Source organism: Sorex araneus, chromosome 2, assembly GCF_027595985.1.
Source record: "Sorex araneus isolate mSorAra2 chromosome 2, mSorAra2.pri, whole genome shotgun sequence".
Classification (NCBI taxonomy): domain Eukaryota; kingdom Metazoa; phylum Chordata; class Mammalia; order Eulipotyphla; family Soricidae; genus Sorex; species Sorex araneus.
The window spans coordinates 309,254,115-309,280,713 of record NC_073303.1 but is presented as its reverse complement, the minus strand read 5'-3'; the positions used below and the strand labels follow the sequence as shown (position 1 = coordinate 309,280,713).

Sequence of the window (26,599 nt, the reverse complement as noted above, 5' to 3'; positions counted from 1 at the left end):
CCAGAGTAATCCCTGAACACAGAGCCAGGAATAAGCCCTGAAAACCACTGAGTGTGCCCCCCACGAACCCCCTCCCACAAAAAAAAAAAAAAGCAAAAAATACCACAGGAAATGGAGAAGAAATGGAGTACTTCTGAGGACTGGTGGGGTAACCTCAACTCCATGAAGGTAATGCACTGGAACACTAAAAATCTGGACACTGGCGCTGAGGGGATAGTACAATTGGTATGGCGTTTGCCTTGTATGTGCCCAACCTAGGTTTGATCCCAGCAACCTTTGTGGTCCCCTATGCTTCACCAGGAGTGATCCCTGAGCACAGAACCAGGAGTAAGCCCTGAGCACTGCCAGGTGTTTGCCCCAAAACAACAATAACAACAACAAAATTTGAATACTAGTAGAAATTGGGACATGAATCTTACTACTGATTTCCTGCAGAGCTAAGAACCTGTTTCAAAGTCTGAAGACAGCTCTTTGCCAGCTCCAGACCCAACAGGACCACAGCCCTTCCAGCTCCACCTTCCAACCTGAGAAACACACCACTGAATCAACCCACCAGTCTCATGGCTTACCCTCTATTAAAAAAAAAAAAAAAAAACAGAAAAAAAGAAGATGTAAGAAACCGTACCACAAATGCAGGCCCTAAGACACGGACAGTAGGCTGGGCTAAGCAAGCTTAAGGGAAAGCACAGGCTTCAACTGGAACATCCTGCTAGGAGAAAGCATCAGCCTGTGGGAAACATCTTACTAGGGATCGCACAGACTCAGACTCAGAGAGGAGCAACCAAGACAGCGTGGCAGGGAGAGTCCTGCAAGCAGAGCAGAGCATTCCCATGGCGCCCACGGTCTCAAGGTCAGCGCTTAGCTCCCCTAGACCCTCCCATGCCCAGAGCTACCAACAGTTCCCTTTGTTCTAGTACCAATTCATTATGAAAGGTGTGTACTGAGTAGAGGAAAGAGGGACATGGAGGCTGTACTTACTAAAGAGGCCCAGGAGCTCTCTGCTCAGGAGTGTGGCGAAAACTGGCCATCTGAACAGACTGCAAGTCTGTCTCATTCTGTGCAGCTAATCCTGAGGAAGGAGGTCGAAGGTGCCAATCCGACCAGCTGTATGGTAGTTATCTACCACAGAATCTTGTCTTCTACTTGCCAGATAATTTTCCCTGATTTTATTAAAATTACTTACTAACTTAAAATCTCTTAAATCTTTTAAAATGTCAAAGATCATCTACTCAAACTCCATCTATACCCTTCACACTGCACAACTGTCACCTTCCATATATTTCTAGCTCCCACATGCAAAGCATGCCCTCTAGCCTTTGGGACATCTTCCCAATCCCACTCAAGTGTCTACTTCTATCTCACCCTTCCAAAGCATCATCTAGGAGGCCCATTTGCCATTCACCTTCATACAGTCTACGTCCATAAAAATGCCATTATCAGTTAACTTTAATGTCATATTATTTTAAGGATTATGTCCTAGTTTGAACATAATACATGAGCCCACCATAAGGAGCAAGAGGGAAAAAAAAATTTTGAAATAGTTTCTAAAAATTGAAAATGCAGATCATAACTATTCAAGTCCATTTTAAATGTGCTACATAATAATTAATTAGTAAGTCTTCCACCAAATCAGTATTTTCTAAAATACTCTACATATAGAAATTTCAGGTAGTCTTGCCCCAAAGACTCAATTACTTAGCAGGATAAAACTGGATTTGGGTTTTCTGACTCGTATTTTGGTATTCAGGATTCTTTCCAATCCCTGAAAAGTTCCCAAATCGGGGTCACTCTAAAATAAGAATGGCTTGGCACTTTCTCGGTGAACAAAAAGGAAGGTAAGGAGCTGAAGTGATAGTACAGCAGACAGGATGCATACCTTGCACACAGTAAACTTGGATGCAATCCCTGGCACTCTATATGGTCCCCTGAGTTCTACAAGTGACCCTGAGTGCAGAGCCAGGAGTAAGCCCTGAGTACTGCTGGCTATGACCCAAAAATTAGGGGGGGGGGGGAAGGAAAAGTAAAGAGAGGGCAAGAAGGATTCTAGGATAAATAAATGGGACTATCTCAAACTAAGAAGCTTCTGCACCTCAAGAGAAACAGTGACCCAAGTACAAAGACAATCTACAGAATGGGAAAGGATATTTACGCAGTACCCATCTGATAAAGGGTTGATATCAAGGATATACAATGCACTGGTTGAACTCCACAAGAAGAAAACTGCCAACCCGATCAAAAAATGGGGTGATGAAATGAACAGAAATTTTCCCAAAGAAGAAATCCGAATGGCTCAGAGGCACATGAGAAAATGTTCAACATCACTAATCATCAGGGAGATGCAGATCAAAACAACAATGAGATATCATCTCACACCACAGAGACTGGCCCACATCCCAAAAAACAAAAACAACTGGTGTTGGCGTGGATGTGGGGAGAAAGGGACTCTTCTTCACTGCTGGTGGGAATGCCGACAGGTTCAGCCCTTTTGGAAAACAATATGGACAATTCTCAAAAAATTAGAAATTGAGCTTCCATTTGACCCAGCAATACCACTCTTGGGAATATATCCCGGAGAGGCAAAAAGGTATAGTAGAGATGGCATCTGCATTTCTATGTTCATTGCAGCACTGTTTACAATAGCCAGAATCTGGAAAAAACCAGAGTGCCCCAAAACAGATGACTGGTTAAAGAAACTCTGGTACATATACACAATGGAATAATACTATGTAGCTGTCAGAAAACATGAAGTCATGAAATTTGCATATAAATGGATCAACATGGAAAGTATCATGTTGAGTGAAATGAGTCAGAAAGAAAGAGACAGACATAGAAAGATTGCACTCATATGTGGAATATAATATAACTGAGAAGTGCAAGTTTGCAGTGATACAATTTCTGGCAGATATTTCTCTGGACTTAGTTACTAAAATACTAAAATACAGAAACCCAAAACCGTGAGGCCACTAGGTGCGGTCACTCGACCTCATACCTCTTCATTCTCAGCAATGGAAAACAAATTGTCAAATGCTTCCTTTTCAGCAGGTCTGACTTTAGGGGGGAGACTCTCCAAACAATAATAGTGAGTTTTGTTGAAATATTGAATGCAATCAAAGTGAAAGTAAAGTGAAATTTATCAGTTACACAGGCAAGGGGGGGCTAGGAGTGGTGGGGGGACTAGGGGTGTGGGGGGACGGGGTGGAGCTATATTGTGATTCTTGGTGGTGGAATATGTGCACTGGTGAAGGGATGGGTGTTCGAGCATTGTATAACTGAGACTTAAACCTGAAAACTTTGTAACTTTCCACATGGTGACTCAATAAAAAAATTTAAAAAAATAAAATTAAAATAAAAAATAAAAAAAGGACTCTAGTAAGATATACTACACATTCTTCAAGCAAAAGAGTAAGATTTTGTTTTCTTGATTTGGAATACTTTTTTTTTTTAAATTGAGTCACCAAGATATGCAGTTACAAAGCTGTTCATGATCAGTCATACAATGATCCAACACCAGTGACCAGTGTCCAATTCCCACCACCAATGACCCCAGTTTCCCTCCCTCCTCTGTCTCCCTCCCTCCGTCCTTCTCTCTCTCCCTCCCTCCGTCCTTCTCTCTCTCTCTCTCTCTCTCATACTGAGAGGTAATCATGTTTCTTTTTTTTATTATTATTTTTTTATTTTATTTTTATAAAGTTGTTTCTTTACCTATTCCCAGCACGCAGTTCCTATCCAGAGTGATGATTTCCAAGTATCTTTGTCACAGTGGTACCTTCTCTGTTCCAACTGCCTTCTCTTCCAGCACTTGAGGCAGGCTTGCAACCATGAACTAATCCACTTTGCCCTCGTTTCTACTGTCCTTGGGTATTAGTCTCATATCATGTTTTTTTTAAACTCCACAAATGAGTGCTATCATTCCATCTCTGTACTTCTCCAGCTGACTCATTTCGTTCAACATGATACTGTCCATGTCCATCCATTTATAAGCGAATTTCATGAATTCCTTTTTCCTAACTGCTGCATATTATTCCATGGTGTAGATGTGCCATAGTTTCTTTACCCAGTCATTTTGTTTGTAAGCATTCAGGTTGTTCCCAGATTCTGGCTATTGTGAATTGTGCTGTGGTAAACATAAAAGTGCAGATGGCATTTCTGCAGTGTGTTTTTGGGCCCCCAGCATATATTTCCAGAAGTGGTATTGAGGGATCATATGGAAGCTCAATTTCTACATTAAACTCAGAAGCTTCTACACCTCAAAAGAAACAGTGACCGGGGCTGGAGAGATAGCACAGCGGGTAGGGCGTTTGCCTTGCACGCGGCCGACCCGGGTTCAAATCCCAGCATCCCATATGGCCCCCTGAGCACGGCCAGGGGTAATTCCTGAGTGCAGAGCCAGGAGTAACCCCTGTGCATCGCCAGGTGTGACCCAAAAAGCAAAAAAAAAAAAAAAAGAAACAGTGACCAAGATAGTCCACAGATTGGAAAAAAATATTTACCCAATACCCATGTGATAAGGGGCTAATATCCAAGATACATAAGGCATTGGTAGAATTTACAAGAAAAAAAATACAACCCCACCAAAAAATGGGGAGATGAACAGAAACTTCCTCAAAGAAGAAATACAAACGGCCAACATGAAAAAATGCTCTTCATCACTAATCATTGGGGAGATGCAAATCAAAACCACAATGAGATATCATCTCACACCACAGAGACTGGCCCACATTCAAAAGCTGGCGCGGATGTGGGAGACAGGGACTCTCCTTCATTGTTGGTGGGAATGCTAAGGCCCAACCTTTCTAGAGAACAATATGGACATTCCTCAAAAAGCTAGAAATTGAGCATAAGACTTTTTTTTTTTATTAGTTTATTTTTAATTAGAGAGTCATCGTGAGGGTACAGTTACAGATCCATACATCTTTGTGTTCATGCTTCCCCCATACAAAGTTCAATAACCCATCCCTTCACCAGTGCCCATTCTCCACCACCCGTAAACCCAACATCCCTCCCCCCCTCCCCAGTCCCGTCTCCCCCCACCCCACCCTGCCACTATGGCAGGGAATTCCCTTCTGTTCTCTCTCTCTGATTAGGTGTTGTGGTTTGCAATAGAGGTGTTGAGTGGCCATTGTGTTCAGTCTCTAGTCTGTATTCCGCCCGCCTCACCCTTCCCCCACATGACCTCCAACCACATTTTACTTGGTGGTCCCTACTTGAAGGAATGTTCAGGACCTGGGGGCCACTCCCAGGCTTAGCAATGCAGGCCAGACTGCTCAGGGGCCACCAAGGCTCCACCTGGTAGAGCTTTCCACTTCATGCTTTGCACAGGAAGGAGGCATGTGGCAGCAAGGGTCCAATTCAAGGTCCTGCACAAGCTGACATGTGTCCTACCAATTACTTGAGCTAAACCCGACTCCTTAATAAAATTCCTTTAGGGCAGCCAGAGAGAAAGTAGGTAGGGTACTTTCCTTGCAAGCTGCAAACCTGGGTTCAATCCCTGGCATCCCACTGGTCTCCCAAGCCCATCAGGACTGATGCCTAAGCACAGAGCCAGTAGTAAGGCAAAAGCCCTGAGCATAGCTGGTGTGACCCAAATTTTTTTTAATTTTGAAACATTAAAATTTAAAAAGCTAGCATCCAAGGTTCGGTGCTCAGGGGGTCACAATATTCAAACCCAGAGTAGATATAGGCAGAAAATGTGGTACAGTACTTCTATCTTATCAATCTTCTCATCAATCTAATAAAAAAAAATTTTAAAAACTGACATAAACACCAGATTATGCAGCTCAGTAACAAAGCACATGCTTCTCATAGAAAAGGCCCTGCAGGGCTGGGACAATAGCACAGTGGGTAGGGCGTTTGCCTTGCATACGGCCAACCCGGGTTCGAGTCCCAACATCCCATATGGTCCCCTGAGCACCGCCAGGAGTAATTCCTGAGTGCAGAGCCAAGAGTAACCCCTGTGCATCGCTGGGTGTGACCTAAAAAGGAAAAAAAAAAAGAAAAAACAAAAGGCCCTGGGTATGATCTTTGACAAAATAAAAAAAAAAAAGTAGCTGAAGTGCCTGAGTGTGTTTTAGGAAGCAGAAAACAGTGTACAAGTAAAACGTTGTTCTTTTTCTTTAAAAAAAAAAAATAAATAAAGGAAGTAAAAATGAACTAATGAACTAGCACAGTAACTTCCTAACCACCTATATTCTAATTTTAAATTGTGGAATCAAATAATATATGTCATGAGTTCTATACAGTAACACTAGGTGTGTCAATTAATGAATACTCCCCTGAGGAAATAATGCTCAGTAACCATCTCTGGAAAGAGTCCATCTCCACAGCTGGTCTGACCGAGTAAGCCACCATCAGCTTCCTCTCCATTCCACAACTGGTAAGGCTCTGCTCTATCCTCTGTGTTTCTCTGCTGAGCTGACCCCCCATGCCCTTGATTGTACCCATTAATATGGCTGTCAATTCAATCCCAACACTCCAATTCCCTGTCACTAAAGCCCCAGACAGTATGCCCGTCAGACCCCAGGGTCCCCACTGAACCAAGGAGCTACTCTTGAAGCCCTAACAACAGAAGCTCCCTCCCCACTGGTACCAATCCCAGGAGTTACCAGACAAAAACCAAGTCAGCCAAGAAAAGCTACTCACACCCCCCCACCCCAACACTTCCTGGTGCTCCCAAAATGAGGTTATAAAAAGGTTGCGATCCAGTACTCAATAGAGACAGAACTCCACTGAGAGCCACTGTAGCCAATGGACTGATTAGAATTATACACCAGTTTGTGTAATGATGTGGTCGAGAGCATGGCCTGCATGCATGAGACCTGAGTCTGATCCCCACAATCACCCGACATCTGGTAAAGCCAGATATGATGCCAGTGTACCCAGATCTGATTCCTGGTACAAATATGATTCCCAGCACTGCAACAAAGAGTGTGACCACAAGTATCTCCACAAGTGAGAGCCCCACTTCCTGACCTTACAACAAAAAATTTCAGTACATATACAGAGACATAGTACACAGATCAATAAAGAACGGTATGAGCAATGATAAATTCAAGCCAGAATTAAACAATACCTATATGAACATTTAATATTTATGTGAACATTTAATATCTATATGAACGTTTAATATCTATGTGAACATTTGATATCTATGTGAATATTCAATATCTATGTTCATATAATATCTATATGAATGTTGAGAAAAAAATGTGTAACATTAGTACACTTACATAATGACATGTCTGTATGCATGCAAATGTGGTATATGAAAAATAGGTTGAGAACAATGACTTCAGTGTATTTGTACACAATAATGTATACTCATGAGATAATATATATGATTTATTTGAAGTAGATATACACATACACACATCTGGAAAAATAGTCAAAACACATTAATGGTGAATAATACCAGCAGGGATAAAACTGGGGGTGCTTGGTATTTTCTTTTCCAAAGATTTCATCTTTCCTGTGTAAGCATTAATGTTAGACCTAGACAGGAAATGCAACATTCCTTTTTTCTGCAATACTTGCCCTATAGGAACATTTTTATGACTTTACAGAATGTGTAAGTATTCTTCCCTCATAATGAGTGAAAATGTGTATAAAAGTAACTCAAATATCTAGAGGTATAAAATACTGTACAGAAGTCAGGGATGCAGCTCAATAATATAGCACAACTGAGGCCTTGGTTAATACCACTATCACAGGGTGAGAAAAAAACAACTATACAGAAACTCCAAAGTAATAGTATCTACCCAGGAAGGACTTCCATTTTGAGACTGCACATTCATAAAAAAAATTAAATGAATTCAAATCTATCCTATTATAGAAAACCATTATTTCTGCTTTCTGCAATAGAGGCTAAACAGGAAAAGAAAAAAAAATCCTGCAAAACAACTGCACACTCTCTCAATTGCTCTAAGGTTTCGAAAAAGTTGCAGGATTCATGGGATGGCTCAGGAGCTTAGAGTTTCTCCCTTGTAAGCCTCTGGCCAAAAGTTGGGCCCTTCCAACACAAGCTCTAAGTCCCTATGCTCTGCTCTCTAATCCTAGTGGCTTTGCTGATTTGTGATTCCTGGCACCACAAGCAATTTCTACTCACACTAAGCATCCTATCAAAAAAGGGGCACAAGCCCCTAGCAAGTACCACAATTAAAAACAGAGGTTCAGGGGGGCTGGAGAGATAGCACAGTGGGTAGGGCGTTTGCCTTGCACGCAGCCGACCCGGGTTCAAATCCCAGCATCCCATATGGTCCCCTGAGCACAGCCAGGGGTAATTCCTGAGTGCAGAGCCAGGAGTAACCCCTGCGCATCGCCAGGTGTGACCCAAAAAGCCAAAAAAAAAAAAAAAAAAAAACAGAGGTTCAAGGTAACGGCCAGCAAGTTCAACTCCTGGTGGGCACTATCAGAATTTGCACAAGCACCACAATACACAGGAGTGTGGGAGCTAGAATGATGGCTCAGCTGGCTTGATTCCATGCTCTGAATGCAGGAGACTAGGGTCCAAATATCCTCAGGAATGACCCCCCCACCCCCAAGCTGCGCTACTGTGAACAGCACAAGCTACTGCCAGATGTGGTTTAAAAAAAAAAAAAAAAAGGAGTGTGGCCCCAGCTAGCACCAAGGCCAAGTGTGCAAATTCCCCAGTTAAGTGTGAATGCACATGGCCGACTCCCAGTCACTAAAGCAATAAGGGAAACAAGAGGGGAGCACAGAGGAGGAAAGAAAATAGAGCACAAAACTTGCAAGGCTGAAATCATTAACAAACTGGAAATAATTTTCAAAGCATAAAAAATACAGAATATGCTTAATAATTTGTTTTTTAAAAGTTTGTTCAACACACACATATTTCTTTCTGTTACATATGTCCATAATATGCAGGTAAAAATCTGGAGAGGGGGGCTGGAGCAATAGCACAGCGGGTAGGGCGTTTGCCTTGCATGCAGCCGACCCGGATTCGATCCCCAGCATCCCATATGGTCCCCTGAGCACCGCCAGGAGTAATTCCTGAGTGCAGAGCCAGGAGTAACCCCTGCGCATTGCCGGGTGTGACCCAAAAAAGAAAAAAAAAATCTGGAGAGGCCAGAGAGAGAACTGAAAGGGCTGAGCACATCTCTGAATGTGTGAGGCCCAGGATCAGTCCCTGGCACCACATGCCCCCCTGAACACCACCCCCACCAGGAGAGAACCTCAAACACAGAGCCAGGAATAGCCCTGAACACCGCCACATGTGGCCCAAACCACCCGTTCAAAGGGAAAAAGCAAATTATCTAGAAGAATACTAACAACCTGAGGAGATAGAGAATGAAAGAGAAAGGAGACCTAAAAATAACTTAATACCTTCTTACTTTTGGGGGGGGAGAAGAGGTACCACTGAAATGTTTTATTAAAACTGCTCATGACAATACAAATATTCAAGCTACCATTTAATTTTAGACTAGTATTAACTTTGGAAATAGGTTTGTAAATTCAATCATATAATTTTTTTTTCTTTTTGTGTCACACCTGGCGATGCACAAGGGTTACTCCTGGCTCTGCACTCAGGAATCACCCCTGGCGGTGCTCAGGGGACCACTTGGGATGCTGGGACTCAAACCCGGGTCAGCCGCATGCAAGGCAAACGCACTACCCGCTGTGCTATCGCTCCAGCCCCTAAAATTATATTTTTTAAAGGTCCCTGAAAACCCCGTAAGTTTTAAGCAGTACAATACCTTTAAACTGATAATACATTAGGTCATAGTGTACAACATGAGGACATAGCAAAAGAACACTGAGAGTGAGTGGTTATAAGCAACAATATTCTCCCAGATAAATTCTAAGATTCATCTGCTATGACTCATCTGCTTAAGCATTCCACCGCTGTGCTGGGCTACCCCAGCAGAGGCCCCAAGGTGAAGGCCAAAAATCAAGGGTGGTCCAAAAGAAAGGTGTTTGGAGAACAGGGACAGCCCAGCTGAGTTTGGTGACCACCAGAGCTACACCAAGAGGTACTGGGAGTGGCCAGGCAATGTCAGGGATTTTAACTTGAAGAACTGTTCATGGGTCAATCCACAAAAGATTCAGTCACACCCTAATTCTTTCTCTCACCTAGAACAGACATCAAGACCTGGAAAAGAGCGCTCAGCTCTAAAGAGCTGCTGGGGGAAAGGCAGGCTTCTAGAACAGGTACTGGTACTGTAAACTGAAACAACTCCTTGTTCTGAATTGGATGCTCACCAGCATAGTGACCAGCTCCCAATCTGTACACCTTCAGTCCTAAACCTTCAAGGGACATCCTTCCCTTCTGTCACCCACCTCACTCCTACCACCACCACCACCAACCTGCTATCCCCGTATGCAAATACAGAAATTCTAATCAGCCTTACCACTGAGGAGAAAGGCCTACTGGGGGCAGAACTACATTCAGAGCAGAGGAAGAAACCCACCTTGAGTAAGCACCACAATCATTCATTCAAATATAATCAAAAAGCCAAGCATTTCAAGAAAGAACTATCTTATAAGAGAAAAAATTAGTAACATACAAGAGAAAAGACCAAAACTGTTGCTTAGGAAAATAAATGATTCAGTAAACAGAAGGATATGTTCTTTTAATTTGGGGAGGGGAGAGGTGTCTATCAAATGCTCAGGTGGTCCAGGGGCAACTCCTAGATATACCTGGTGCTGTTTAGGCCCAGGAGTGATGGAGGCCACCAGGGCCACCCACATGATGCCAACATACACTCAGCCTCCTAAGCTCTCTCCCCAGTCCTAAGAACAGTACTTGGAAAAATATCTAAGTATCATAACAGAGATCTAAAGTACATTATTTATAACAGAGAAAACGAGATGCCGCCAAAAAAAAAAAAAAATAAGAAGATGCTGGTAGAAAGTAAAAATACCAGCCCCTTGGATGTGGGTCAGTGGTAGGCAGCTGAGTTTCATGCATGAGGTCATGAGTTCATTCATTGCACCACTCAACCTCGAAAAGTACCCAAATCATGCCTACAAACCATCTCCACCTCCATGCAAGTTCATCTACCAGCCTTGCTTCCGAGACTCCTAAATAAATCTTGAAAGAGATCAACTAGAGGCAAAATTTCTCCAGCACCTGGCTGAGTCCACCTGGCTGAGACACCCGGGGCGTCCCAGAGCCAGTGTCCTTCCAAACAGAGCCCAGGCATCTGCTCACTCCCACAGTACAAAGTCACTGCCATGCCTCATGCCCCATCAGTCTCAGGACCACGTCTCACAGAGGAACTAACTGCCAATAACTCAGGTATGGGACAGGTCCCAGTGACTGAAATCTCCAGGTTTTCTCAGAGTAAGGATGGGATGGCTACCTCCCCACCATCTCCCTGTACTTCCAGAAGCACCAACAGTTACATCCACACCCCAAAGTCGCTGCCCAGTTGAAAACTTAACTCCAGCTGTACTGCCCAGTTACAAATTCTGGATTTCCTGGAGTGACATCTCCAAACTCTACACACTGATAATCCAGTAGTAACATGCCAACCAGGCTAGATGGGATGCAATGGGGAAGCCAACCAATCTCAACTAACAAAAATATTAACACAGAAGGCTTAACTTGTAACAACATCTTAGTAATCCCTTACACAGGACTTAACATCTCCATAGTGAGATACAACAATTTATACTAATTTTCTGAGGAATTTTTTTTTTTTTTTTTTTTTTTTTTTTGCTATTTGGGTCACACCCGGCAATGCACAGGGGTTACTCCTGGCTCATGCACTCAGGAATCACTCCTGGCGTTGTTCAGGGGACCATATGGGATGCTGGGAATCGAACCCGGGTCGACCGCATGCAAGGCAAACGCCCCACCCGCTGTGCTATCGCTCCAGCCCCTGAGGAAATATTTTTTGACCTTTCCATTAGTAATTTATTGGGAACAAGCAATATAAAATAAATTTTTGTGGGCCTGTTACTGAAGCAGGATTGAGGGGTGGTTGGGAAAATTGGAGACAACTGTGGATTGGATGATAGTGGTGGGGGGACTGGTGAAAGAATACTGAATACCTATAATTAATCATCATGATCAACTTTGTAAACCACAATGTTTAAATAAAGTGTAGGGGTAAAAAAATTCTACATATGTAGGCCTTACCTATTTTATGTAAACTCCAAAATATACTAGCACAGAATTAATGAAAGCAGACATGATTATTACCATAATGAGATCCAAGTATAAAATAAAATTTCATGCAATATGTTTTAAATTCCAGAGTTGAAAATTTACTTATGTAAATGAGACTAGATATTTTTTGTATCGTATTAAATGGTTTTAATTTCCTGCATTACCATAGGTAACTACAGCAATCACAAAATGGCTTTTACTGATTTATTTTCTGATCATTCAACCTGGCATTTCTTTAAATTTTGTTGGAGCAAGCAATATAAAATAAATTTGTTATTTGACTAAGGGGGCAGGCTGGGTTTGGGAGGGAAACCCTGGCCATTGGGAAAAGAAAGATCACACTGGTGATGTTGGAAACTAAATGCCTAAAACAACTTTATTATGAACAACTTCGTAAATCATTGTGTCTTAACAAAAATCTTTAAAAAGAGAGAGAGAGAAAAAAAAAGAGAGAGAGAGAATAGTCCTCAAGAACAAGCTAGGTGCCACCTTGAGCAAACCATAACCAAGTGTGCAACCCCAACACTGAACAACAAAACTATAAAGTTCTTTTATAAAAAAAATTTTTAGAAGAAAATCAAGAGGACCTGGCTAAAGGCACTTGCTTTCCACACAACCAAGTCCAGCTCATCCAGCACCACCAAGGATCCCTACCAAGCACAGAGCTAGGAAAAGACTCTGCATGTGGCCTTAAACCATCACCAGCCTCCTACCCCCACCTCCCACCAAAAAAAACTAAGAAAAATTATTTTAAATAAGAATGTATATACAATAAGTATGGAGAGGCTGGGGCTGGTGTGATAGCACAGCGGGTAAGGCATTTGCCTTGCACGCAGCTGACCGGGTTCTATCCCTAGCATCCCATACGGTCCCCTGAGCACCACCAGGAGTAATTCCTGAGTGCAGAGACAGGAGTAACCCCTATGCATCACTGGGTGTAACCCAAAAAAGCCAAAAAAAAAAAAAGAAAAAAGTATGGAGAGGAAATTTTCAGGCTTAATATGGATTCAGTTTGTCTTCCCTTCATAAGTAATTAGAAGGTATTATAAAAATAAATTAAAGGTATTATAAAAGTAAAATAAAAACCTCTTATACACAGTGTACTTTGACTATTTACAAGTCCAAACCCTGAACTATATTCCAAGACCTATGTCCACTTTGGATCTTAGGCCCCAGACCCCAGGCCCAGCACCAAGAAGGTACTCAATAATGAAGGACTAGCAGATTAACCCATGAGGATGGGAGACTACCAGAATTCTGCTCATTAACCATGCCCTGAAGAAAACCTAACCTCTGCAGTTGCAGAATCATTAATTTATTAGGAGTCTTCTTTTCTGCAAACACTACCTATGTAGGGTTTGGTTTTGTTTGGGACCCAAAATCCCATACAAATGACAACTGTGTTACCACTGAGCTATATCCCCACCAAACATTATTTATTTTCCCATTTAAAAAATTTTTAATTTGGGGGCTCGAGTCATAGCACAGAGGGTAGAGCATTTGCCTTGCACACAGCCGAACTGGGTACAATTCCCAGCATCCCATATGGTCCCCTGAGCACCACCAGGAATGATTCCTGAGTACTACATGAGCCAGGAGTAACTCCTCTGCAATGCTGGGTGTAACTCAAAAAGAAAAAAAAAAGAATTTATTTTTTGGGGGGAAGGGGGGAGGCAAATCAAGTGCTCAGGGCTTACTCCTCACTCTGTACTCAGGAATTGCTCCTGGCAGGGTTCATCCATGAGGTGCCAATTGAAGATCCTGGGGGTCAGCCTCATGGGAGATGCAAGGCAATGACCTACCACTGTGCTATCTCTCCAGCAACAATACTTAAGACCCATATCAGGAGCCAGAGTGATAACACAGCGGCTAGGGCATTTGCCTTGCACATGGCTGACCCACATGCAATTCCTGGCATCCCATATGGTCCCCCAAGCTCCGCATGGAGTAATTCCTCAGTGTGGAGCCAGGAGTAACCCCTGAGCACTGCTGGGTGTGACCCAAAAAGGAAAAAAAAAAAAAGACCCACATGTCACTACCATTGCCATGTATGCTCCTACCCTGGCCCAGACACTCAAATCAATCTCAAAAGACATCAACTAGCCTCAAAAATGTCTCAGATACCCAGTCCCGGCTGGGGCAATCTCAGGAGGAGGGCAGACCATGTTCCTATTCTACCAAAGTCCCAAATCACCTACCCCAATAGCTGCCACCATGCCTCGAGCCAGACTGCTCAGATAAATATTCTGGAGTTTTTTGAGTGTGAGGCCACAAACCATCATCTCCAAACTCTACCATACTAACTTACCAGTAAGAGCACACCAGATTGGGTGAGAATGTAAGGTAGAAGCCAACTAATCCTGACTAATAAAAACATTAACACAGAAGATTTAACTTGCAACAGCTACTCAGTAAACCCTCAGACAAGGTCTTAATGTCTCCATGATGAGATACAACAATTTTAACAAATTGCAATCATTCCATTAGTCATTTAGTGGTAACAAGCAATATAAAATAAATTACTGTGGGCCTGCTATGGGTGCAGGCTTTGAGGGGTGCTTGCGAAACTGGAGACAATGCAGCGGTGGAGAGAAAGTGATGGGTGGTGATAGTAGGACTGGTGCTGGAATATCCAATGCCTGTAACAAATCATCATGACCAACTTTGTAAACCACAGTGGTGCTTTGTAAGTCGTGGTGCCTAAATAAATGTTTTTTTTTTAAAAAAAAATCTCATCACCAGCATCCAGGGAAACCAGGGAGATAACAAGAAGGGGTGGCGCAATACCTTACACTCACGAGGTCCCCAAGGTTTAATCCTTGGCACTGTATGACCCCCATCCCCCAGCATCACCAGGCTAAAGCACCAACAACGCCCGAGCATCAAACTGTCACCTGGCAGGGACACCTATTGAAAAAAAAGAATAAGAAACCCTGGCCCAATCTAAGATACCCGTATGTATGCATCCAAACCAGTTCTCAGGAGATGGCCAGAAGGGCTGAACAAATGTTTTGCATGTAGGAACCCTAGGTTTGATTCCCAGCATTTCGTGGTCCTCTGAGTTCAGCCAAAGGAACCTCAGAGCATGAAACCAAGAATGGCCCCTGAGCAAGTCTGGGTGTAGCCCAAAAGCAAAACAGAAGTTCTAAACCATTTGTTCTCAAACTTTAAAAAAAAAAAAAAATTTGGTTTCAAGGCCATACCTGGCATACTCCTGGCTCTGCACTCAGGGATCACTCCTGGAGATGGGGAGATGGGGGGGAACAGAACAGGGACAGGACACATATAGGATACTGGGGATCAAAGCCAGGTTGTGCAAGGCAAACACCCAACCGCTGTATTATCACCCCAGCCCCTTCTCAAACTTTTTAAATACAACCATTTCATCAAATTTAATCATTCTCATAGTCAAACAGATCACAGAAGGCACAGAATTCCATTTATCTTAGTCTACTTGAGTTCCCATAATAAAATACCAGAGTCTAAAGAATATAAAATAACAGAAATTCATCTCTCACAATTCTATATTAGGAAGTTCAAGATCAAGGTACCTGCTGCTTCAATTTCTGATGAGAGCACTTGTGCTCAACTGCAGATGGCTGGCTACCTTTTCACTAAGTTCTCTCATGGGGCAAAGTCGGGAGGAGAAAGAGAAAGAGAAGGAAGGAGGGGGAGAGAAAGAAAGAGAAAGACAGATGTGGTGTCTCTAATTTTATTTCGGCTTTGCTTGAGTCTACACTGTCCTGGAGGAACATATGCAGTGCTGGGTATCAAATCCAGGTCAGCTGCGTACAAGGAAGGAGTCTTACCTGCAATACCAGCTCCAATTCCACTCAATCTGGGCACCACATTCAGACCTCACTTTAAACTAAATTACCTCTTGAAATGTCCTATTTCTAATACAGTCACTGAAGTTAGGGCTTCAGCACAGGAATTCTGGGAAGTCAGTGCATAGCCCAGAATCTCTTCCTTGATCTAGACCTTTGATCTGAATGAAAGGACTCACACTGTAGTATAACACTGCTTTGTGCTTCCCCCTCTGCTACAAAGAGTTTAGGTTTTGGGGGTGATACCCATCACAGTGCTCCTGAAGCACTTCTATTCGTCTGTGTTTATTGATATGTAGCTCTCAACATTCTAGGACAACACTGGTATGTCCTGTTTCCCTTGCCACAGGGAGCTCAGGCTTATCACAGTGCTCCTGAGGCACTTCCATTCTACTGTGTTTATCTATAACCTCTTCTCTGTGCTCGCTTCCCCAACCAGCCTATCACCTTTTTCCCCTAATCAGACTCTGTTAACTTGTAAGGTCAGATTCTTCAGGAATCTATGATTTATATTTGTGAATAAAATATTGCTTTTCTCCTTCTCTTGTGTCCTTTTGCATAGTTTACTTTAAAGCTATGTCCTTTTTGTATAGACACAGGAAGACAGTTAATATTATGTTTTTGTAACCTGGGAGTTAATTGACTCCGAATAATATCCCCTCCCAGGTATCTGCTTTCTCGACTTAAACCTTAGTTGCCCTTAGTCCCTAGCACCCCAAAAGCAGGGTCCTGAAGAGGGACTGGATGGACCAGGGCAAGCTGTGAGCTACCCTGGCATTGAAATGGGCCACCATACTTAACTATAAGAGCTTGATCATGGACAAACGCTGTCATGATCCAAAAAGTAATGATGAGATTAGGGCCCTGCTAGGGATAGGAAAGACTAATCTGGCCTGAGCACTGTAGTCTGAGATCAGAGATGGCCCCAGAAGAGCAATTCTATAAGTTTAATGTATCTCTTACTGTGTCCATACAAAATGATTAATATTATGAATGTTTATGTTTGTTGGACTAAGGAGAGGAGAAACACACCCATATTTGCCCTTAGGCCAGTCTTGCTGGATAAGAATCTGTCTGGAAGTAGCTTCCCTGAGGGAAGGACCTTATATCTACTGATTGTATGATGACACCTATGAGTAATTATTAACCCAACCCCATGTGAAGGGGATTTAACTAGGCGGGAAGAGTGGGCACGGGAAGGAAGAAGCAGGAGGAGAATCAGAAGTGAATGGAGATGAGATAGGAATAAACTGAAGTTGAGAGCAACCAGCCTGACACTAGTTCCTTTGCCTGCCCATCGCCATCGGCCTCCCCGAGGCGGGGGAAGTGGCGTAAGACTACCAAGCACAGGCAGCGGAGAGAGAGAGCCACCGCATGATGACCCCTTTGTATTTATTTAGTAACTACACACACACTATACAATGACAACTCAATATTAAATAACAAGAAAACTGGCAGGAGAGGGCAGGAAGACAGTTCCAAGGGATAGTGTACTTGCTCTGCCAGGTTCTATTCCTGGCACCACATGGTCCCCTAAGCACTCAAGTGATCATCAAGCACAGAGCTGCACCCAAGCACCAATGCAAACACCCTTGCCCCAACCAACAACAACAACAACAAAAAAGGCCAGAGAGAGTGCGCTCAATATGCTAGAAAGCCAGGGTCCAGAACCACATGAACCCCTAAGCACTACCAACAACAACCCAGGCATGAAGCCAGACACAATTCTTGAGCACTACCAGGTATGACTCAAAACCCCCAACCACCACAAAAAGAAAAGGAAAACTTGAGGACAAGATGAAATGATTTCAGCTGACTTGTGCCACCAGTCAGACAGAACTCAGGGTCCTCATTCTCCCCTACTATGCCTCCCTTTCTTGCATGATACTCCACAAGTGGCAGTGAAGTCTTCATATACTTTTTGACTTGAATTTTCAATTCAATGAGATACACAGACCTAATCACTAATTACAAGACTTCCCATATGAACTCCACCATATATTCCCAGTATTTACTCAACATATACAGGTGAGCATCTAATAAACATCACAAATATTCTTCCCCCTTCCCGCCCCTTGGGGGTCATTGTTTCTGTGAGGACCAGAGGCTGCACACTTAGTTCTGCTTGCTAAGGGCACACATAAGGCTGCAGTGCCCACACACTTTTAGTTGTGCTGATTGTAGTACACCAAAGATCATTCTTGGTGGTGGTCAAGGAACCAGTGAGGATTGAACTGGGGTCAGTTATGTTCAAGACAAGCACCTTAGCCCATGTACTATCTCTCCAGCCCTGGCATTCTAATTTTTTTAAATTAGTTCACAAGTGTTATCAATCCTTTCCCTAAATACAATATTCTAACTAAAGACATAATCCGATTATCAATCACCATAATGTTTAGGGTTAGATTAAGTTTTTCATTTTCTTTAGTCTAATATTTTTAAATCATAAGTAACTTCTTTTAAAGTAGTATCATTCACATTTCAGGATTTTTCCATGTCAAAAAAAATGTTTAATTTAAAAGTTAAAAAATAATAAATAAAAGTTAAAATTCCCAGTTAACGTGAGGGGCTAGGAAGATAGCACGAAGAGCTGGTGTGCATGCTCTGCCCATGCTTGGTCCGAAGTCTTCTCCTCAGCACCGCATGGTCCCCAATACTGCTGGGTGTAGCCCAGCCACTCCAGCACCATGGGGACCGAGGACTGTATCACTGGGCCTGAGCACTGAACTATGAGCCCCACATATCCGAGGTGGCCCTCAAGACCTCTAAACAACTTTTGGGAGCCCCCATCCCCCCAAAAAGTGAGATTGATAGTAGAAAAATAACTCTTAGCGCTATAGTTTACCATACATAGCATAAACTTAACAAGCAAAAAATATGAGTTCAATCCATCTTCAATTCCTTAGCAAACTAGAAAACTATTCCACTGATGTCAATTTTACAAAGTATTACCATCCCATATTAGGAAAAAAAGAGTAAAAAGGATGTATTGGGTTAACTCAAAGTTTCTCAACTCAGATAAAAAGAGTGCAAGGATGGGGCTGGAGTGATGGCATAGCAGGAAGGGTGCTTGCCTTGCACGCAGCCAAGGCCAAGACTCCGTATGATTCCCCAGCCTACCAGAAGTGAGCCCTGAGCCTAGATCCAGAAGCTATCCCTAAGCACCTCCAGGTATGGCCCCAAAATCAAACAAACAAAAACACATACATATGGCCCAAAGAAAATTCTGTAGTGCCCTCGGAAATGTTTAGCCATCATACTTAGAAGGAGGAGAGTCATGAGCCTACCAGTATCCAGTGTGGAAAGCCTAAGGATGCTACTAAACATCTTATAACGAACAGGACATTTCCTTCCCCCCACATCAAAGAATTGTTGATATACTGTATATATCAACAGCCCAAATACTGAGACAACCAACGAAATTTGAGTAAGAATTATATTTTCTCAATATTAAATTTCCTGAAATTGTCAAAGGAGCTAAGTCAAAGGTCTGGAGTATATGCTTCCCAGGTAGAAGCCCCGGGTTCAATCCCCAGCACTCCACAGACCCTCAAGCACTGCCCAGAGTGGTCACCCTCAAGCAGAAAACAATTTCCCAAATTAGATTATTTTCATTAAGTGTCATAATACTAAATTCCTAGGAAATACAAGAAATCTATTTAAAAGTAAAAGAGAATGTCAACTTATCCACAAATGGTTCAAAAATGTAACACATATATATGTAGAGAGAAAGAATGAATGATATGCCTGCTTCAGTCAGCTTACTCAGTGACTGAATAAATAGCAGTACTCCTACATCAAAAAAACAAAAAAGAATGAACAATAAAACAATGAGCCAAAATGATTCAGAATTTAAAATAAACAGATGGGGGGGTGCTGAGGATCAAATGCAGGGCCTCATATATGCAAGGTAATTGAGCTACTGCTGAGCTACTACATCAATTCTTCACTTTTGCTTTTTGGATTCAGGGGTTACTTTCAGCTTGATGTTCAAAGGTTTTTTTTCTAGAGATGATGCTAAGGAGAAAGAAATCAACCCCACAGATCTTTGCATGCAAAACATGTACTCCAGCCAACTCCCTTATCCCATTTTTTTTCTTTTTGGATCAGACCTGGCAATGCTCAGGTGCTCCGGGGTCACTCCTGGCTCTGCACTTCAGGAATTACTCCTGGCAGTGCTCAGGGGACCATATGGGAAGCCAGGGATCGACCCAGATTGGCCACATGCAAGGCAAATGCCCTACCCACTCCAGTTCCCCAGTCCCTATTCTTCCAAAAGAAATTATATCCCAAAAAACTGAACAAGTAGTCCCTCACTCTACATTTCTTTAATCTAAGAAACTCTGCACCAACTGCTGTATATATGAAGAAAGAGAAAATCGTCTGTTCTTTACTATTTTCTCAAAATAAAATTAAAATAAATGAAAAGGATGCTAGAATAAATCAAATAGGCATAAGTTAAAAAATGTCATTTCTAAAATATAAAATTCGTAGCAAAAGCCGGAAACTTTTAGATGTCTATACAAAACAGGACATTTTTACAGTACTTGGGTGGTCTAATACCACTACATTATACAATTCAGGTTTTCGATATACAGTGAAAACTGGAATCTTTTGAAGCACATACAACCTGAATACAATCAAAAGGAAAATATATGTAAGCAATAAAAAAATCATTTGGGGCTGGAGCAATAGCACAGTGGGTAGGGTGTTTGCCTTGCAAACGGCCGACCCGGGTTCAATTCCTAGCATCCCATATGGTCCCCTGAGTACCGCCAGGGGTGATTCCTGAGTGCAGAGCCAGGAGTAACCCCTGTGCATCGCCGGGTATGACCCAAAAAAACAAAAATAAATAAGAAAATAAAATTTTAAAAATCATTTTAAGGTTCACATCTGCATAATCTTAACACTAGCTCTGAATTCTTAAATCTACTTGGAAATCTTATTCTAGGCACTATTACTTAAATAACATTCAACAAATAAAACAGCTTTGTAAATATTACTTTACTTTTGCCAAACAATAATTAAAATTTTTAGTTAAAATATAATTAATTTTTAAAAATTTAAACGAGGAAAAATATATTGAGGGCACTTACAGATGTCTGAGACATACTTGACTGCTGTGTGACACTTCCTGTAGGAGATGTAGGTGGTCTTCCACTGGTCAAACTTGCCTAAAATAATAAGATCTTTATGATAGGTATTCAAATACCTCAAGTTAAGATCTTTCTGATATCAGAATATGACAAAATCAAAATAAAAGTCAAAAAGCTCATGTACGCACCTCCAAAGAGTCAAAAATTTTAGCCAAACATATTAAGACACAAAGAAAATGCTGAGTGGTAAAAACAGAGGTCACAAAGGATAATCTCAATGTAATAGCTACCCTCACTAATTTCACTAAGGTCTCTGTCTTTCAAATGGAATCACAAGTCCGAAATTATGAAAAATGAAACTGCAACCACATCGAGTATCTAATGTGGATTGTAGTTCCTAATCTGGATCATGAATTAAGACATTTCTTAAAAATAACACGTACCTGAGTCAGGGACACAGCTCAGTAGTAGAGCACTTGCCTTGAATATATGAGACCCTGAGTTCAACCCCCAGCACCTCAAAAGAGAATATTAAAATTACACTACACCAAGAGTAAGCAAAAGTTGGAATGTGTTGATAACTGAATCAAGCCTTTTTCTGGATCAGTCAACATAGATCTTACATATAGCATTATGTAGAAAACAGTAATGGAACTTTTAATTTTTTTAAAAATTTTGTTCAATGTTTTAAAAACAAACATTTGGGACTGTGGAAATAACTCAAAGGTCTAAGCACATGCTTTTATGCAGAAGACCCAGGTTTGAACCACAAGTACTACATACAGGCCCCCAAGTACTACCAAGTGCGGCCCAAAAGACTTTTTTTTAATTTTTTATTAAAAAATAATAAGCATCAAATTTTAAAATTGTCCTAGTATTAGCAAGAATAATATTCTAATTTTAGAAAGGTAACCATACACATTTTTATGCATGATAGTTCTTGAAGGGCACAAAATCAGCTGTGCCAATGGCAACCACTAAAGAATGGAGAGCAGTGACGGGGATAAAAAAGAAACACTTCTGCTTTTCCTCTCAAGGCAGCTCCATATTGTCATATTATGTTTTAATGAGTGCAAATTACATTACAGAAAAGTTTCCTTGTGAAATACAACTCTGAGTATTCACTGTTGTACTTAGAACTTTATATCTAAGACCATACCACCGGCACAGCATTTCTGCTATATACACATAGATAGATAGATAGATAGATAGATAGATAGATAGATAGATAGATAGATAGATAGATAATTTCTTAAGCAGTGGATTAAAAATTAACAACAGAGAGTTGGGGACCTAGCTCAGTGCTGGAGTGTTTGCCTTATATGTATGAGGTCCTGGGGTTTGATCTCTGGTACCCAAAAAAAAAAAAAAGTAATGCTAAATTTTTTCAAACTAGCAACAGAGGAGAGTATAAAACATACCCAGTAACTTCTATCTGAAAGTCTATTATATTTCCTGAAGGTAATCATAGCACATACAATAACTCAGAAATTATTTCTGTAGTTCTCTGAAGACAAAACTCCCCAGCTGACTGCGGTCTCACCTGGACAGCAGCGAGGCTCTGGAGCTGCGAGCTGCTCAGATGCTGCTGCTGGAGGGCCGCCGTGTGCAGCATCAGGTGCTGCTGCTGAGCCGCGTACATCTGCTGCAGGTACTGCGCAGCTGAGCTGGGGGGGCGATGCAAGGCCTGTTGGATTACCTGCGGCAAGCCAATCGAACCAAAGTCAAGTCACAATGACAGTCTTAAGATTAACCACAAAATAAACTTTGTTATAAAGAGTTGGTTGGAAATTTCACTACTTAAGGGCCAAAGCAGGAGCGCAGCCAGTAGGGCATTTAGCTTGCACAAGTCCGACCCAGGTTCAATCTCCAGCATCCCCTACAGTCCCCAAGCATCTCCAGGAGTAATTCCTGAGTGCAGAGCTAGGAGTAACCCCTGAGCATCACCGTGTGCAACCGGGGGAAAAAAAAAACAGAACAAAAAAAAAATTGCGCTACTTTTTTGTTTTGTTTTGGGTCCACACCTGGTGGTGCTATGGGCTTACTCCTGGCTCTGTATTGAGGGATCGTATGTGGCAGGAGCTAAATAGTGATCTTTATGGAAGATGCACAGAGGACAAGGTGCTTGCCTTGTATGCAGCAGACCCTGGTTAATTCCCATCATTACTTACGATCCCCTAAGTGCCATCAGAGATCTCCTGAGCAGAGTCAAGAACAACCCTTGAGCGCGATTAGGTATAGCCCAAACACTCCCCAAGAAGAATGGGGGAGAGGGATGTTTTTACCTTCTTATTTGTATTTTTGTTGAAAGAGCTGAAAACTCTTACAGACTGCCTGTTAGGTTGGAGGGATAGTATATTGGGTAGGGCATTTTCATTGCATGCAGATACCCTGGTTCAATCCCCAGCATCCCATTTGGTCCCTCAGCACTTCCAGGAGTGATCCCTGAGTGCAGTCAGGAGTAAGCCCGGAGCATTGCTGGTATGACCCAAACAGCAAATGAATATATGATGGCCAATTAATCTCACAAAATTATAAAGCTATTTCCTAATGTTTAAAATCCTACAGTAATCTCACAAAATTATAACGCTATTTCCTAATGTTTAAAATCCTACAGTTTGAGGGTCTAAGGATATCCTGAACCAAAACTCCATGAGTAGCCATATCCAAACTTTAGGGAAGCATGTTTATTGTTTCTTACTTTCATAAATTTAGAGTTCATCTCTTCAACTATAGACTGATATCCATCTCGGGGTGGGAGGGAACACACCTGGCAATGCTCAGGGGCTACTCCTAGCTCTGCATTCAAGAACCACTCCTGGCAGTGCTGGAAGGACTATATGGGATGCCAGGGATTGAACCCAGGTCAGCCACATGTACACGTACCCTACTCACTGTACTATCTTTCCAACCCTCCTGCTACACATTTCTACCAAAAATATCATTGTAGTATTTTTGACCTATAATTGCTGGGGATTACAGACTAGCACTAAGTGATTCAAAATTACAATGTCTTTTGGGGTAAGTGAATCTAAATAGGGTTTTCTAACTCCATAAAAAAAAAAAAACCCTAAAATAAATTACAATTATTTAAGATAGTTTTGTCCGTGTAGAATTTTTTTTCCATTGTCAGCATAATCCCTCCTTTCCCTCCCCTCTCTTTTCTTTCCCTTCCTTCCTCCCTTCCTCTTGGTTACATACAATAGCACTTTTTTGCTCATTCTTCATGAGTCATCCTTGGTAGTGCTCAAAGGGCATTGTAGTGTGGTGAATCGAACACAAGTCTCCTGAAAGAAAAGCATCTGATCTAGCCTTTTGAGCTATCACACCTGGCGGGGCACAGTCTTTCATTCCACTTGGTATATACCCACAAGACCGTTTAAGCATAAGTGAAAGATACATCACACTGTTGTGTTGCTCTGAAGTGCTGCTTCTAAAGCTTTTTCTGACTATGGCCTACTTCCGACCTTGTTTCCTTCCTGAGACTCCCTCTGTCCTACCAGCTGGTTCCCGAATCTCATGCCTACCCTCCCTCATTTATATGATTTTTACCTGTTGCACCCTTGGATTATCTTGGAGTACGAGTGGGTGGGCCCCTAACTGAGGAACACTGCTCTCAGGGATGAGAAAAGTGAAAATTCACAGAACTGATAAAGGACACTGGCAGGTATTAAACAACTACTTACTTCAACAATATTAATTGCATTTTAGAGAAAGCAATTTATGATATCTTTATGATATCTTGAGTGAACTAAACTTACTGCTTTGAGTGAAATAAACATCTATATACCTCCAGTAACATTTGATTTTTTCATAAACACATTCAGCTTAGGTAAATGCCTGAGAACAAAATGACATTAAAATTTCAAGGGCCTAGGCATTCTGGTGAGCAACGCGGCCCGGAAAATGCTCCAGACCCGAATTGGGGCCAACAACACCGGGGAGCCGGAAGGAGGAGGTGCAGCCACAACACCTTCTCCAGATGGAGCCCTGGCGACACTGAGCAGCAACTAACACAGCTCCGGGATTCGGGACTGGGACACATCCGAGCCGCGTGGCCGTATTAGACCTTTTCTAAAATCTGAAAACATACAATCTTTTAATGGAAAACTAATTATCAAATGCTTCCTTAATAGGGTTATCTTGTTTGGGGGTATAACTCCCACAACAATAGTGAGTTCTGTGTTGATATATGGAACATAATCAAGGTGAAGAGAAAATGAAGTGAAATTCATCAGTTATACAGTTGGGGTGGGGGGTAGGGGGTATACCGGGGATTTTGGTGGTGGAATATGGGCACTGGTGAAGGGATGGTGTTTGAATACGGTATAACTGAGACATAAACCTGAGAACTTTGTAACTTTCCACATGGTGATAAAATAAAATTAAAAAAAAAAAATTTCAAGGGCCAGATCTTAGCACACCAACAGCCCTAGTCCAGAGACACAGCAGCGTCCCAAAGGCAGCACAGCACCAGAGATCCCTCCGGGCACCATACCGAGCCAATCTCCTGGCGGAGCACGCCAGATGGAGCAGGTGCAGTCTCCCCAACTACTCTAGATGGAATCCCAAAGACCAAGAGCTTCCACAACATGGCCCAGGCATGCGCGTTACAGGACTAATCTCCAGGCTGCATGGCGGCAGAGGTGCTGAGCTGTCCCTCCCCAGCTCCCCGCCTGTCCCAAGGCCTGGCTGTTACACCCAAAAGCTTCCTCCAGGCACCATCTTAGCACACCAACAGCCCCAGTCCAGAGATCCCAACTGAATCCCCAAATGGATTAGTGCCCTACAGAGATGTCTCTGGAACCCAGCCATTTACAGTGTACGATCCCAGAAGGGCATGGCCACTTTGCAGCTGTGCAGGCGCTCATGATATTCAAAATGAGCAATGGAAAATAATCTAGCATCTGCCCCTGGCAGGCAGGCAGGCTTGAATGGTGGTGGGAAAATTTGGGCATAACACTGCACTGACGATTGCACTGTCATCTCATTGTTCAACAATTTGCTCGAGTGGGCACCAGTAACATCTCCATTGTGAGACTTATTGTTACTGTTTTGGCATATCAAATACGCCACAGGTAGCTTGCCAGGCTCTACCACTCGGGTGAGATACTCTCAGGAGCTTGTCGGGCTCTCCGAGAGGAATCAAACCTGCATCGGTCTCATGCAAGGCAAACGCCCTACCCGCTCGCTATGCTATCACTCCAGTCCTGGACAAAACATAACGCCAAAAAAGTAGAGAGTATTGGGGAAATTGTCTGCCACAGTGGCATGGTGAGGACTGGGATGGAAGAAAGTGTGCACTGGTGGAGGATAGGTGTTCAATCACTGCATGGCTGAAACTCAAACATGAAAGCTCTGTAACTGTATTTCATGGTGATTCAATAAAATTTTAAAAAATAAGTAAATAAAATTTCAGGGGTCAGAATGATAACACAGAGTAGCTGACCTGGGTTCAATCCCTGGTATCCCATATGGTCCCCTGAGCACCACCAACAGTAATTCCTGAGCACTGCCAAGTATGGCCCAAAACCAAAAACAAATTA

General features: G+C 42.4%; 1 protein-coding gene across 2 annotated transcripts in view; it reads right to left on the bottom strand.

Moving 5' to 3' along the window:
• The window catches only part of PHC3 (polyhomeotic homolog 3), a 99,897-nt gene that overhangs the window by 66,759 nt on the left and 6,539 nt on the right, over window positions 1-26,599 (bottom strand). For both annotated transcript variants that reach the window (XM_055125715.1, XM_055125716.1), the window contains exons 4-5: window positions 22,597-22,752; window positions 21,054-21,131 (exon numbers count right to left, since the gene is read on the bottom strand). In XM_055125715.1, the coding sequence (XP_054981690.1) occupies window positions 21,054-21,131; window positions 22,597-22,752 (234 nt within the window). The remainder of the gene's footprint in view (window positions 1-21,053; window positions 21,132-22,596; window positions 22,753-26,599) is intronic.